This window comes from Sinocyclocheilus rhinocerous, unplaced genomic scaffold (assembly GCF_001515625.1).
Source record: "Sinocyclocheilus rhinocerous isolate Xijiao unplaced genomic scaffold, SAMN03320098_v1.1 scaffold2522, whole genome shotgun sequence".
NCBI lineage: Eukaryota > Metazoa > Chordata > Actinopteri > Cypriniformes > Cyprinidae > Sinocyclocheilus > Sinocyclocheilus rhinocerous.
Window position 1 is genome coordinate 198338 of NW_015648725.1, and position 14733 is coordinate 213070.

The window sequence follows — 14733 nt, forward strand, 5'->3', positions numbered from 1 at the left end:
ATGTGGAGAATTATCCACATAAATAGCCATTAAAAATGCATAACTGTCAATTATTGCTCTTGAAGAGTCGCAATTATGCAGTCTCAGTGACCTTGCATCGGTCTTTTCCATTAGGAAGACCTCTCTGAGAAATGAAGTGTCATGTTCCATACGGGGCTCAATCCCACCGGATAATGAAATAAAAGGAAGAGAGGAATAAACACGTCTCTAATGAATGCCCTGAGAACGAGGCTGAAAGAGAAGTCGTGCATGCTGGGAAAGAGGTCAGCATACCTGTAGACGGGCTCATTTGATATGCAATTCATGTTTGAAATCAACGTTTTACAGGTCAAGACACCATATTTAAAGGAAAAATACTAAATATATAAACTAGGACTATGAACTGATCTTTTCATTATTGTGGCAGATTTTACATTTACAAAACATTGCTTTAGAAGTCAATATATTTATTGGCATATAAATGCATATCAGTCTATCACTGGCCTACAGCAATCTATTCTGTTTCAAATTTGTTTGTCCACTGTAAACTCAGGACACAAAAATATTCTTTAAGGATGTGTGTGAATGCAGACACATGTGTTTGTGTCTGTTAACGCCTGATCAAGTCTTGAAAGAACATGGAGGTGACTTGCAAAAACAAAATGGTGATGCTTAAAATTTAAACAGTTTGAATTTCTTACAAAAGGTACAAGATTAAAGGCAGCAGTTATTTAACTGTAAAAACAAGGTAGACACTGTTTAAAGTTGTAGACAGATATAGTGTAAATAGACACTGCCATGAATAAATGCATTTTTATTGCATGATTATAATTATTTATTATTATAATAATATTATATTTTATTTTATTATGCTATTAATTTTTGCTGTTACACAAATGATGCATGCAAATACAAAAAGAAGACGACATGCAGTTTGATCTTTTTTCGTGCTAATTTTATGCTTATCTTAGGGACGTCAATTTATCTGTTCATCCATTTATCTTAATTTAACATTTAGTGTTATTAATTATTATTAGTAGTAATACATTATTATTATTATTATTATTAACAGTACTACTACTACTAATGATAATAGTAATTAACTAATATAATAATTAAAAAATCACACTAAATGCATACATTGCATTGACATCCCTAAAATGAACAAAATTAGCATGAAACTACTACTGCAAGTATTTGTTTTCTAAATTTATATCATGTATAAATGATACATGATATAAAATTAGTGCAACAGCAAAAATAAAATAACATAACATAAAAATAAAATGAAAATTACATTTTGGGCGTAATGTGTAACAGACAAACTCAAACTCTGTGCTGAACTCCATAGAAATAAAACATGATCCTCTAATTCCATTCATCAATCTGTGAGGACCTCAAAACTCCAAGAACACAAAAGTGAAGAACACATCACGTCTCATATCAGATTAAGAATTATTTAATCTTTCACTTTATATGTTTGTTGCAACAATCACACATATACATTCAAAAATCTTAGAGCAGTCTAACCCCAAACTCTCCCAGACAACACTGTCACTTAATAATTTGATAAACTATGTTGTTTTCACAGGAATAATTACTAAAGCAGAGCATTGCTGGACAACTATATGAATTTAATGCCTCGTTAGTCAAATTATTACTCTAAAAATGTATTTCTCACTATCTCTTTCAGCCACCATCATGGTGGTACTTCATAAGCACACCGTTGGCTGCATCCGAAAACTGAAAAATGCTGCCTTCGGAGGACGCATTCCAAGGTAGGAAGGCATCAAGGCACGTCCGAATTCAATGTTAGCTTCAGTTCCTGTCTCCTGAGATGCCTTCATCTGGCCGATTTTTGAAGGCAGCATAGATGTATCCTTCGCTGCCTTTGATATCCCACAATCCTGTGCGTTCCATTCTCTGACAGTTAAGCTAAAAAATAAGGATGCCGTCTGAAAGTTGTGGTCGGTGGTCAGTTTGTGTGTAAATGTACGTTTCTGATCAACGTTTTCCCCTTTTGATGTCATTTCTAGCGAGAAATTAATATTGCAGTAATGAAAAATGCACTAAGTTATCACAAAAGCTCTCTATATTTTGCTGTAGATCAGTAAACCGTTACTCTGCCTCAGAAGCCTGTCCGAAAACAGTTTCATGAGGTGCCATGCAAAAACGCTGCCTGCAAAGTCATTGCCTCATACGGCAGAGAGGCAGCAAGTCAGCTGCCTAAGTTTTCGGATGCAGCCATTGTCTTCAAGACTTGAGGGTCTCGAGAGCGTATGCAAACTCCTAACATCTCTCGCAAACACACGCACGCGTGCGCGCGCGCTCCCTTTTCAACAGCAGCGGAGAGGCTACACGGTTGACCCACGCCTGTGCCTCATATCAAGAGTGCTCTCCGGATGAACATATCACTCGCTCGACTTCAGCTTTTCCAAGGTCTTTATTGAGTGCATTTCAGTACAATAGTTCTCAGAAAGTTACAGTTTCAAACTCTGACATACTCATCACAAGAAACGAGTGTTAACTATACAGCCTCGGTGAGGTGAGGGGGGCTTTCCTTCGTTCGGTATCTACAAAACAGTGTGAGCTAGTATCCATGCCATGCTAGTAATATCAACAGTCTCTCGAACCCTTTGACTCTCTGGCTTTTAATATCGTCTGTCAAAAGTAATGCTCCATCATTTTAACATGAATGTGTCGTTTGAAGCGCGCGGAAGAAAAAGAACAATACAAATCGGGGGCTCGTTCCTACAGGCGATGTGAGACGATGCTTTTGTTTGTTCCAAACTTGCTTTTTGTTTGCACTTGTGAAGTCTGAGCCGCGCTAGTGAACACATGCACCGCTCAGACTTCAGTTGGCACGGTAACAGCATCGCCGCTGATCCGCTGCCAAACGCGCACCAGATTCCACAATGTGTCGACACTCCAGGCAAAGAGCGATAAAATTAGACACAAATCATTTCCGTTCATCCTCTCACTCCCTGCCTGTTCCCTCAACCCTCCGAGAGGAGGATGATACCCTTGAGCAAGAGATGAAGATGATCCTCGATTGAATTGTTGGACTTGTGCAGAATGAGAGTTTAAAAGAGACACATTCGCATTAGAAACAATAGCGTTCATGTACATATTCAAATATAAATCATATACTACATCTGTAATGGTTGTACATGTGCGTTATGATGAAGCTTCAGTCTGTCTGTGCAGATGGAGAAGTGCTGCTGTTATTAGGCCAACATAGTGATAGATGAATGGGTATATTGACCAGGCTGACTATTTGACCATTTAGCGTGTACACATAACTGATTAACAGAAATGGCAGATCCTCTTTGCATCAGTTACAAAATTTAAAGTTTTTAACTGGACAAGTGTCAGGTCTGTATAAGATTTTTATTTATTCATTTATTTATTTTTAAAGAAGTATCTTATGCTCACCAAAGCTGCATTTATTTGATCAAAAATACAGTAAAAGGAAATTCTATTGTGAATAAATATTATAATTAAAAATTATTTTCTATTTAATATATTTTAAAATATAATTTTCAGCAGCCATTATACTAGTCTTGAGTGTCTAGGGATCCTTTAGAAATGAATATCCTTTAGAATTGAATATACTGCTTTCCTGCTCAATAAATATTTCTTATCAATGCTGAAAAAAAAAATGTATCCAGGATTCTTTGACATATACATTTTGATATATATATACAGCCGTGGCCAAAAGTTATGAGAATGACACAAATATTAATTTTCACAAAGTCTGCTTCCTCAGTTTTTATGATGGCAATTTGCATATACTCCAGAATGCTATGAAGAGTTATCAGATGAATTGCAACTAATTGCAAAGTCCCTCTTCGCCATGAAAATGTACTTAATCCCAAAAACATTTCCACTGCATTTCAGCCCTGCCACAAAAGGACCAGTTGACATGTCAGTAATTCTCTCATTAACACAGGTGAGAGTGTTGATGAGGACAAGGCTAGAGATCACTCTGCCATGCTGATTGAGTTAGAATAACAGACTGGAAGCTTTAAAAGGAGGGTGGTGCTTGAAATCATTGTTCTTCCTCTGTTAACTATGGTTACCTGCAAGGAAACGTGTGCAGTTATCATTGCTTTGCACAAAAAGGGATTCACAAGCAAGGATAATGCTGCTAGTAAGATTGCACCTAAATCCATAATTTATCGGATCATCAACAACTTCAAGAGGAGAGGTTCAATTGCTGTGCAGAAGGCTTCAGGGCACCCAAGAAAGTCCAGCAAGTGCCAGGACCATCTTCTAAAGTTGATTCAGCTGTGGGATCGGGGCAGCACCAGTGCAGAGCTTGCTCAGGAATGGCAGCAGGCAGGTGTGAGTGCATCTGCACGCACAGTGAGGCCAAGACTTTTGGAGGATGGCCTGGTGTCAAGAAGGGCTGCAAAGAATCCACTTCTCTCCAGGAAAAACATCAGGGACAGACTGAAATTCTCCAAAAGGTACAGGGATTGGACTGCTGAGGACTGGGGCAAAGTCATTTTCTCTGATGAATCCCCTTTCTGATTGGTTGGGGCATCTGGAATAAAGCTTGTCCGGAGAACAAAAGGTGAGCGCTACCATCAGTCCTGTGTCATGGCAACCGTAAAGCATCCTGAGACCATTCATGTGTGGGGTTGCTTCTCAGCCGTCAATCCTCAAGAGGTGGGTGGACAAACAAAAACCTACAAATTCTGACAAACTCCAAGCACTGATTATGCAAGAATTGGCTGCCATCAGTCAGGACGTGGCCCAGAAGTTGATTGACATCATGCCAGGGTGAATTGCAGAGGTCTTTAAAAAGAAGGGTCAACACTGCAAATACTGAGTCTTTGCATAAACTTATTGTAATTGTCAATAAAAGCCTTTGACACTTATGAAATTCTTGTAATTATACTTCAGTATACCATAGTAACATCTGACAAAAAGATTTAAAAACACTGTAGCAGCAGACTTTGTGAAAATTAATATTTGCGTCATTCTCAAAACTTTTGGACACGGCTGTATATATACTACTAGTCTTAACCATAAACTAGTCTTTACTGTCACTTTTGATCATTTAAATGCATCCTTGCTGGATAACAGTATTAATTTCTTCAAAAATATACATCTACATCTTAGTGACCCCAAATTTTTGAACTGTTGTATATACAGTGGGTACGGAAAGTATTCAGACCCCCTTAAATTTTTCACTCTTTGTTATATTGCAGCCATTTGCTAAAATCATTTAAGTTAATTTTTTTTCCTCATTAATGTACACACAGCACCCCATATTGACAGAAAAACACAGAATTGTTGACATTTTTGCAGATTTATTAAAAAAGAAAAACTGAAATATCACAAGTATTGGCATTTTCCATTTTCAAAAACCCATATTGGTCAACCACTGTTATACTTTAAGCCCTCTCTCTTACAGTCAACATGAAATGCCTTTTGCAACCCATTGCACTTCAATATGCAGTAATTATAAATGAAACAGGATATGATGATGGAACTTAATTTTAACCACCATGATTGGACTGTGAAAATAATAGAGAATAACTCACGTGGTTGGGGGGGGAGAAGTTGAAATAAACATAGTTAGAAAGAAAATAGGGTCAAATTTTAATTTCATCCTGATTTAATACTCTAATCTCTAATGTCTGTCACTTTCTTCTTTCTTTATTCCCCATTTCTTCTCATTTCTTTCCCTATCCTGCACAATCTACTGTCTCTCGCTCTCGCTTTCTCTTTCATTCTCTGTCTCGCTCCAGCTCATTCATCACTCTCATCAGTCTGTGTGCTGTACCCGCAGGTATCCCAGCAGGCTCCACCTTCCCCAGAGTGTCCACGGCGATGAGAGCAAGTCAGCCATTTTTCAGCTGGGCCATACGGCAGGACGCCGGACAGCTTGGTTACGCCCCACTGCGAACGAGCTGGACGCGGGCCACGGTGAGGATACTTTGTGATCATTAATTGAGCTGCCTCCAGTCCTTTGCGCAGGGGAAGACGTCGTCATCTAGTGCTAACGCTCGTATAAGAGCCAGACATTATCGCTACCACCGTCGTATGAAGGAACAGATTCACTTTCTTCAATGGAATACAGCTGAGGACTGTGTGTGTGCACGCAAAAGAATAAGCCTCTTGGCAGAAGCTGTAAAAGCATGTCGTCCTTAACAAAAAGCCAAAACACTCTTTGGTTGCCATGGTGAAATTCATTGTAGCCAATTAGGTGCAACACCTTGGGTATATCTGTGAGATGGATTGTGTGTGTGTGTTGCTTGTAGAGAATAACCATAAACCATGAGTCTCATTAACTTACAGGCAATGTAGCAGCTTATTCATCACACACACACACACACGATTCACAACAGGCAAATGAATGGTACAGCTGCTAACCTCTACAAACCGTTATGTTTCAAATCTCACATTGGGGTTCTTTAATGCTAAACCTTATGAGATCATGCAGAGCTGCTTTTAGCCATTATGACCCTCAAATCTGGAACCTTTTACCAATTATATTTATATTTATTAATACAAGACTCTTTTGTCCAAATAAACTTACAAATGAGGAATTTTATCATAAAAGCCAACCATATTTGCAGCACACAATGATTCAAAATTATTTGTTTGGTTATTTATTTTTAAGTTGCCTTTTGAGTATTTTAGGTCTCTCTATGTAATTGCACTGAATTTAACTTTACTTTTAACATTTAAATTCACTTTTCACTTCTAGTTTGTTGCTTTTTTCATCTTACTGTTTTTTATTAAAATGATATTCTGATTTGTTTAGCACGTTTAGCTACATTTTATGCTATACAAATACAATATTAATATTATTTGTAACACTTTACAATCATGTTTAATTCATTAACATTTGTTCATGCATATACAGTATATCATGAAAAATGAACTGCATCTTTTTTTGCAGCATCTACTAATCTAGATTAAATTATAAACACACTGTGGTTCATTGTTAATTCATGTTCATTCAATGTTCATATCCATTCATACAACCTGAAATCTTAAAATGTTTTGCATTTTCAGAAATTAACATTAATCTAACATTAAACATTTTTCAAGTATTGTTAAATGTTAGTTCATACATCCATAATGCATTTACTATTGTTGACAACTTAGAACTTACTGTATAGTGTTACCTATAATATTATTATCATCGTCAATAAGCTGATGCTATTTCTTCATGGCAACCAAAAAGTAACAGCCCAAAGCCATCAAAAGCCTGTGTGTGTGTGTTTCCCAGTGCTTCACTGACTGCTTAAGTAGAATGTGCTCAATGGGGTGGCATTAGGCATCTGTTCATAAAGGGTCACACAGATGTTCAATCCAGACACACACACAAATAAATGGAGAGCTGATGGCATGAAAGAACATGTACCGCATTTAGCAATGTCATCCAGAAACATCTAGAGCCGAGAGTGTGACTCGGCCTGATAAAATTGGTAAAGGGCAGCGGTTTCGCAAGTCTCTTCGTTTCCTGTCTGCAACCTTTCCGTTCGCTTATGTAAACACGTGCTTGGAAACAGATTAGCGGTTTTAAAGACCCTGTAAGACCAACATTAGTACAGCTTATTAACAGAGGAACTACATTTAAGTGTACTAGCTAGTTTAGGCGGTGACTACGCACCCTCCCCCAATGCTAGTCGACGCATTCAAACACTCTGACACAAAACTAACAAGAACGACTAGAAGAAGTAGAAGAAGAAGTGGAAGAAAGAAAAGCTGTACACGGAAGTGCTCATCAGCATGGTAACACCTACAATAAACACTGTTTAGTGGCCTGAATGCGTAGCTTTTTTCACCTAAAGTATATCTTTTTAACGCTAGTTTATACACAACTAATTGATATTTACACAACATTGACAGAGTCAGAGTTCATCCCAGATTGTTCTCGTGGCGTCGCGCTGATGTAAGCGAGTCCGTGTCCTGCAGAATCGGCGGTTCTGATCCAACGCGCAACATTGCCAAAAATGCAAGCGGAAGAAGAGGGTATTTACATAAAGGTCCGTTACACTTCACCTTCAATATGAAGGTTTACTCTGAAGATATACTCGTATTTATTTAAAGATATACATTATTTATGCTTGTATGGCCTAGGGATGGGACGCAGGCATACAGGATGTCCTTTGGCAACATCAGCCATACCGAGATCGACAGGTAGTGTAAGTGGTAAGCAGTGACGATAGAAGGTTTATAGTGGAAAAAAAAGAAGAATGAAAGAACCTTGTAGAAAACGTTGTAGACGTCTCAGAATCGGAATAGTCATTGTGATGTTTTTGATAAGCAACACGAAGGTAACTAAAACAGAATTAATGACAAGAAGAGGACAAAAGAGTCCGCTTCTTCGGTTTTCCCTGTAAATGTAGCCCAAAGAGACAAACAGCCGACGGGTTAACAGATGTCCTGCGAGTCTCGGTGGTCCTGTTCCGATCTGGTCTGTTGGATATGGGATAATGGTTCCTCTCCTGAAACATGTTCTCAGATCAGGATGATAGTCTCTATTCTTGCGCGCTCCGATGGGATTGGGCTCACCCGCTGGTAATTCTTACGCAAGCTGCCCAGCCCGTCGTCTGGCGCCCCCTGTAGTCATGCCAGCGCTGTGCCCGTCTGACACTGGGACATCTGCAGGTGCATGGACTGAATGCTGTTGAGGATTTTCTTCTGATGGCCGGCTAGAGTCACACCTATCCTCAACAGATCCCTGTGAACACAAGAAGAATGCATAACTACAGTTAATACTGGACACACATTCAAATGCAGTACACAACCATGACAAATACCTCCAAAGCAGACACTAAATAGCTGTATAATATACATTTGCATCGCTCCTTCCTAATTGAACAGTCATTTGTAACATACTTTAACAATACCTTTCCAAGTTAAAGGAGCTGCTGTTATCATTGCACATTGGTTGATGCTCAGACTACATTCACATCTCAACTAAATATGGCTGAAATTTGACATTTTGCCTTAAATCAAATTTTTTTTTTGAGGCTGTACACATGAACTGATAAAACTTTACAATAAGACTGTATAGGTTAACATTAGTTGCAATAATGAAATGCAGTAGCTAACATGAACTAACAATTAACAATACTTTCACAGCAATTTTTAATTTGTACACTTACTAATACATTGTTAACATTTAAACATTAAAAAATGTATTATAAATCTATGAATTAATAATGAGCAATTCACAAAGTATATAAAATGAACAGTAATATAAATTCAACAATAAAATATACAATTCACAAAAATATAAAACTTAAAATAAAATATTTTAAAAATCACACACACACACACACACACACATATTTACATATTATTGCCTTCAATATAATCCATACTAATGAACGTTTTTGTTTGTTTTTTTACTCTAGCAGTAGTAAAAATTAAAATACACTAAAAGCAGTTTGCCAGATGGTACAGGAAAACATTCACTGAGCAACTCTTGACAAGCACATCTTCCTGTTAGTAGCGTAATGGTCAGTACAGTACATCAAAAGGCCAAGTAAGATCAAGACGTGTCTGCTACAGCATCTGATTTTAGGTGACTGTTTCACTGCCTCCTTTAAATTACATAGACAAAAGAGCAACTCTGAATAAACGCTCAATTTACTCCACTATCCTCTGACAGAAGCTTTTATTCTGAATGAGAACAACCTGTACTATCAATATACGAACCATTCAAACAACCCAGAGAGAGAGAAAAACACCTCAGAGCCCCTACAGGTTTATGATGTGAGAGCAAACAGCATTAACACATGAAAGCTCCTTGCATTTAACTTCCTGTTTATGCGTGGGCTCATACTTATGTTGCTAATTAAGCGCAGACCCTCTCTGTGAGCGGCGGCTACATTAATCAGACCGTCAGAGACGCTACACCTCACAGTACGCTTCCTGGAGACGTGTATTAAACATCATCAACAGCATATCCACCTGTTCGCTCGATAGAGACTCAAACAAGTCAAAACACACGCACATACCATAGCGACTCATGCTAATCCTAATGTATGGTTCATAAATCGATATTAAACAAGTTTGCTGAGATATCTGGCCGCTTGGCATTCTGTGATCAATGACTGTCTGGAAATCTGAAACCAGCTTTAATCACCCTTCACACAGACACAACAAACCAACTCACAAAGCATTAGACATCATCTAAAATAAACCAATAATATGACAGGACAGCTGAATAAGACACATAATTGTTGTAAACATAATGATTTTTGAAACAGATGTTGTTAACAGTGTGACATATGAAAGCCTGTTTTCAACTCAGGAATCAGGAAACTAAGTGATGAAGTTTAAAACAGGAAATAAAGTTGCAATTGTGAGGTCAAAAGTCACAATTTCGAGAAATAAGGTTGCAATTAGGTGGTTGACTAGTTGTATAATCTGTTGATGGGGTTAATTCAACCAATTTACTGCTGGTAGACCATCTTGGCTAAGAAGGTGAAGAACCGGCTAACCACATTTCAAAACACTGAATGGTTGACCAGTTTAATTACCTTAAGCTGGTATGTACGGCCTGGTGTTACTTTAGAAATGGACAACTTTAGAAATGTTAGATTGGTCATTAGCTGGTTTAGGTTGTTGACTAGTTGTATGACTAGATGATAGGGCCAATTTGACCATGTCGGTGAACCTGGTTAGAGCTGGTGGACCAAGCTGGTGAAGAGATTGCTAACCATATTTCAAAACTCTCTGGTACAGTATGGATTTACCAGCAGTGAAAAGCTTTAGTAACAATGATAAAAGCCTAATAAATATAAGAACTTTAGAAACTGCGAGACTGATCATCTACTGGTCCAAGCTAGTTTTGACTAGGTTGACTAGTTGTATGACTAGCTGATGGGGCCAAGTTCACCATGTCAGTCAACCTGGTTAAAGCTGATGGACCATCTTGGCTAAGCTAATGAGGAGCTGGATAACCACATTTCAGAATACTTCAGAATGTTTGACTAGTTTAACCACCATAATCTAGCCTGGTTTTTCCAATTTATTTAAAAACAGTGCTTTAGACAGTTCTAAGCTGGTTCTGGTTTGGTTGGTTTATGAGTTGGATGACAAACTTATTTAGAAACTAGAAGGTGGTTTATTAGTTGGTTAATCAGATGGTGGGGCCATGTTTGACCTGATAGGTCATGTTGGTCAGCCTGGATAGAACCACATTCCGGCTTGGACTGGCTGACCAGTTTGACCATCTAATGCCAACATGGATTTTTAAGACCTTTATTGACAATAAAGAAACCCCAATGTTGAGAAATTGTACAAATTATTTAGAAAAGACACTTAAAACTTCACACTCACTCTGAAGTCATCTGGGTGACCAGCTGTAGGGATGTGAAGCCAGAGTTGAGGAAGTTGTCTCTGTATTGAGACATCTTGACAGCAGCCAGCCAATCCTCTACAGAACTAAAGGTGGTGAAGTCTGGGATGGACCTGTCCAACAACGGTTGGGACGGACTGGAGGAGGAGAGAGAAAGAGAGAGTGAGATGCAGGGAAAAAGAGGAGTTACATCACCCAACCTTGGTGTCATGGCTGCTGTCTTTGTAGGGACAACCTACCTTGTTGCTCCCAGAAAGAAAACAGCTTCATAAGTGGACTAAATAGTGTCTTTTTTAATATGAAAACACACTAAATGTTTAGGGTTTGTGAACTGTTTTAATATATTGTACATTACGACAGTCTTCAGCATCACATGATCCTTCAGAAATCATTCTAATATGCTGATTTGCTGCTCAAGAAACATTCCTTATTATTATCAAAGTTGGAAACATTTGTGCTGCTCACCATTTTTATGTTAACCATGATACTTTTTTTCAGGATTCTTTGATGAATAGAAAGTTCAAAATAACTTTTTTTTTTTTTGAAAAAAATATTTTGTAGCAATGCAAAAGTCCTTTCTGAATAAAAATATTAAAGGGGTCATATGATGCTATTTTAAAGATCATTATTTTGTGCATTTGGAAAATAAAAAAGCCCCCAAACTTGTTAGCATAAATAAAGGTTTCCACCATAGTATGAAAACAAAATGTGTGTATAATAAGTTTGTTTGACTCACATAGTGGGTATACTGGCAACTGCTTTAAGGCTGGTGGGGTTGCGGATGAGTTTGTCAAACGTACTGACGATATCCGTGAAGCGCGGCCGAGCGTTCCGATCTTTCTGCCAGCAGTCGAGCATCAGTTGGTGGAGAGCAGTGGGACAATCCATGGGGGACGGCAGCCTGTAATCCTGCTCTATAGCGTTGATCACCTACACACACACACACACACACACACACACACACATTATTGCCATTAATTGCTATGTTGTCATTGCTGGGGGAAGCACTTATATGTATGATTCTTAAACACTTTCTGGAGTCTCTCAGTGGATTCATACACTCTCAAAATAAAAATAAATAAATAAAAAGCTACAAAGCTGTAACTGGGACGGGTCCCCTAAGGTACAAAAGCTAAAATGTATATCTTTGTACCTTTTTACCCCTAAATGGTATATATTAAAACATTTAAGGAACATATTAGTAAAAGTAGATATTAGTACCTAAAGTGTACAAATTAGCACCTTTCGACATGGTGCCAGCCCAGTGACAGATTTGTATCTTTTTTCTGAGTGACATGCAACTTTTGGATAAAGACAGTACATAAGTGATTCCTAAGTAATAAATTAATACTAACTAAATTATTCACTCAGAAAGGGTCACTGCACAAATCTTTTGCATGAACAAATCTTTTAGTGAATAAATGAGTGGTCAAACCTAAATGAATCTTTTAGAGAATTCAAAAGATTTGAATCACTTAATCAAAACCCCCGTCACTAGAGGAAATGCATTGTGAGAAACTGGTTTTGAGTGCTTCAATAATAAGAACTAAATAATACCATAACAATATCATAAAAAAGGATCAAGCATACAATATTGGTTTATCACACAAAGATTGGCACATATATCAGTTTTGTTGCATAGACATTGCAACATAACACACAAACAACCCATGAGCATCATTAATCGTTAAATGTGATCTGTCATTCTACCCTCATCAAACACTGTGGACTTTCTTCCCATGTTCCTTTCTCTGATTCTCTCTGACACAAGCAAAGATCAAATGAACCAACAAACACTGTCTATCCTCTGCATACCAATCTAAGCTCTGGTTCGCACAAACATGAATCTAAATATTTGAGGATCAATATATTCTCTGCTCCCTCCACAGCGACCGCTTTTCTCCTTAATGGATTCCACAGGACCGCGGTGAGATGTGGGCACTGAGTGCTGCAGATGTCCTGCTGTTTCATTACGCGGATATGATCTTTTTATGGCAATTTGGGATTGGATGATCATTAAAAACTCTAGAAGATTCAGATAATGAAGTGTGTGATAGGCCGAATAAATATTACCATCCACAACTTTACCTTTGGCGGTTCTTCTGTGTCAGAGAGTATAGCTTTGGAGCTCTATTGCTTTGTTGGTGTTTTTGGTGCATGTCATGCGATGTTAAACATATTGTATAACAGAATCAGACAGCTTTACAGTCTTAGTCTTTCATAAGATGGTTTTCATGAATATTTAACAACATAATTTTCAAATAGAACATAAGAAATTAAGTCGGTCGAGCATGACAAATAACACCCCTTTTGAGCCATGGAGACTATCTTTGAGAAAAGAAAGTAAATACAGAGAATGTACAGAAAGCAGAAAAAGAGTAATTCATTTCTTTAATTTATTTTCTTTGATTTGAACGTACCGAATCTCTGAATGCTCAAATCGTTTTATACAGTTGTAAGTTTGGCGGTCATTACAGTCACAAGTTCCTCAGGGTTCGTTCTGCAACTCTGATGTGTTAACCGGATGCTAAAAGGATTGGGGAATTTATGTTTTCATTGGCAGGATTTTCGGAAAATCAACAGAGAGCCTAGAATGAGTCTGCTGTATTCACAATTCGAACAGGAAAAAATGTCTGCTCTGAAACACAGATGCTGGGAGATTTTAATGCAGAAAGGAAGGTACTGTAGATTCAGTAGGAAAGACAGTAAGACTCAAACTAGTGAGCCGTAGAGCCAAAGAGATTGACAGGAAATGAGACTCACGGCAATGGAATTCAGGGGTAAAGCCAAAGGGTGTTTGGTGCTTTATAGTTAATCTTGCATTTTACATAGATCATGAATGCATTGCAAAGCCTTGCACTCTCAGAAAAAAGATACAAAAGCTGTCATTGGGGGGTACCCTTACAAAAGTTACTGAAATATCTCATTTAGGTACTGATATGTACGTTTAAGGTAATAATTTGCACCCACTATGGGTAAATATGGTGCAAATGTGTACCTTTTGTAAAGGTACCGCCCCACAACTATTCTATTCTATTCTATTCTATTATTTTCTATTCTATTCTATATAAAACTTTTATAATATAATTAAAAGGTTTTGTTAACATAATATATGTGTGTGTACTGTTATATTATATTTATTATGTATATATACACATACACTTACATACAGTATATATTTTGGAAATATTTACATGCATACACATTTATATATTTATATTTGTATATTTTATATTATATATAAATATATTTAATATATAAACATAACATATTTTTCTTAAATATATACATGCATGAGTTTGTATTTATATATACATAATAAATATACACAGCACACACACACATATTATGTAAACAAAAACTTTTATTTTGGATGTGATTAATCGCGATTAATCGTTTGACAGCACTAATAT

At 37.4% G+C, this 14733-nt stretch overlaps 1 protein-coding gene across 1 annotated transcript in view; it reads right to left on the minus strand.

The window, feature by feature from the left end:
• Window positions 1-7127: 7127 nt before the first annotated feature.
• Window positions 7128-14733, minus strand: part of LOC107710210 (ephrin type-B receptor 1-like) — an 86876-nt gene continuing 79270 nt past the window's right edge. The window contains exons 11-13 of the mRNA XM_016514951.1: window positions 12057-12250; window positions 11302-11457; window positions 7128-8689 (exon numbers count right to left, since the gene is read on the minus strand). Coding sequence (XP_016370437.1) covers window positions 8575-8689; window positions 11302-11457; window positions 12057-12250 — 465 coding nt within the window. The 3' untranslated portion in view covers window positions 7128-8574. The remainder of the gene's footprint in view (window positions 8690-11301; window positions 11458-12056; window positions 12251-14733) is intronic.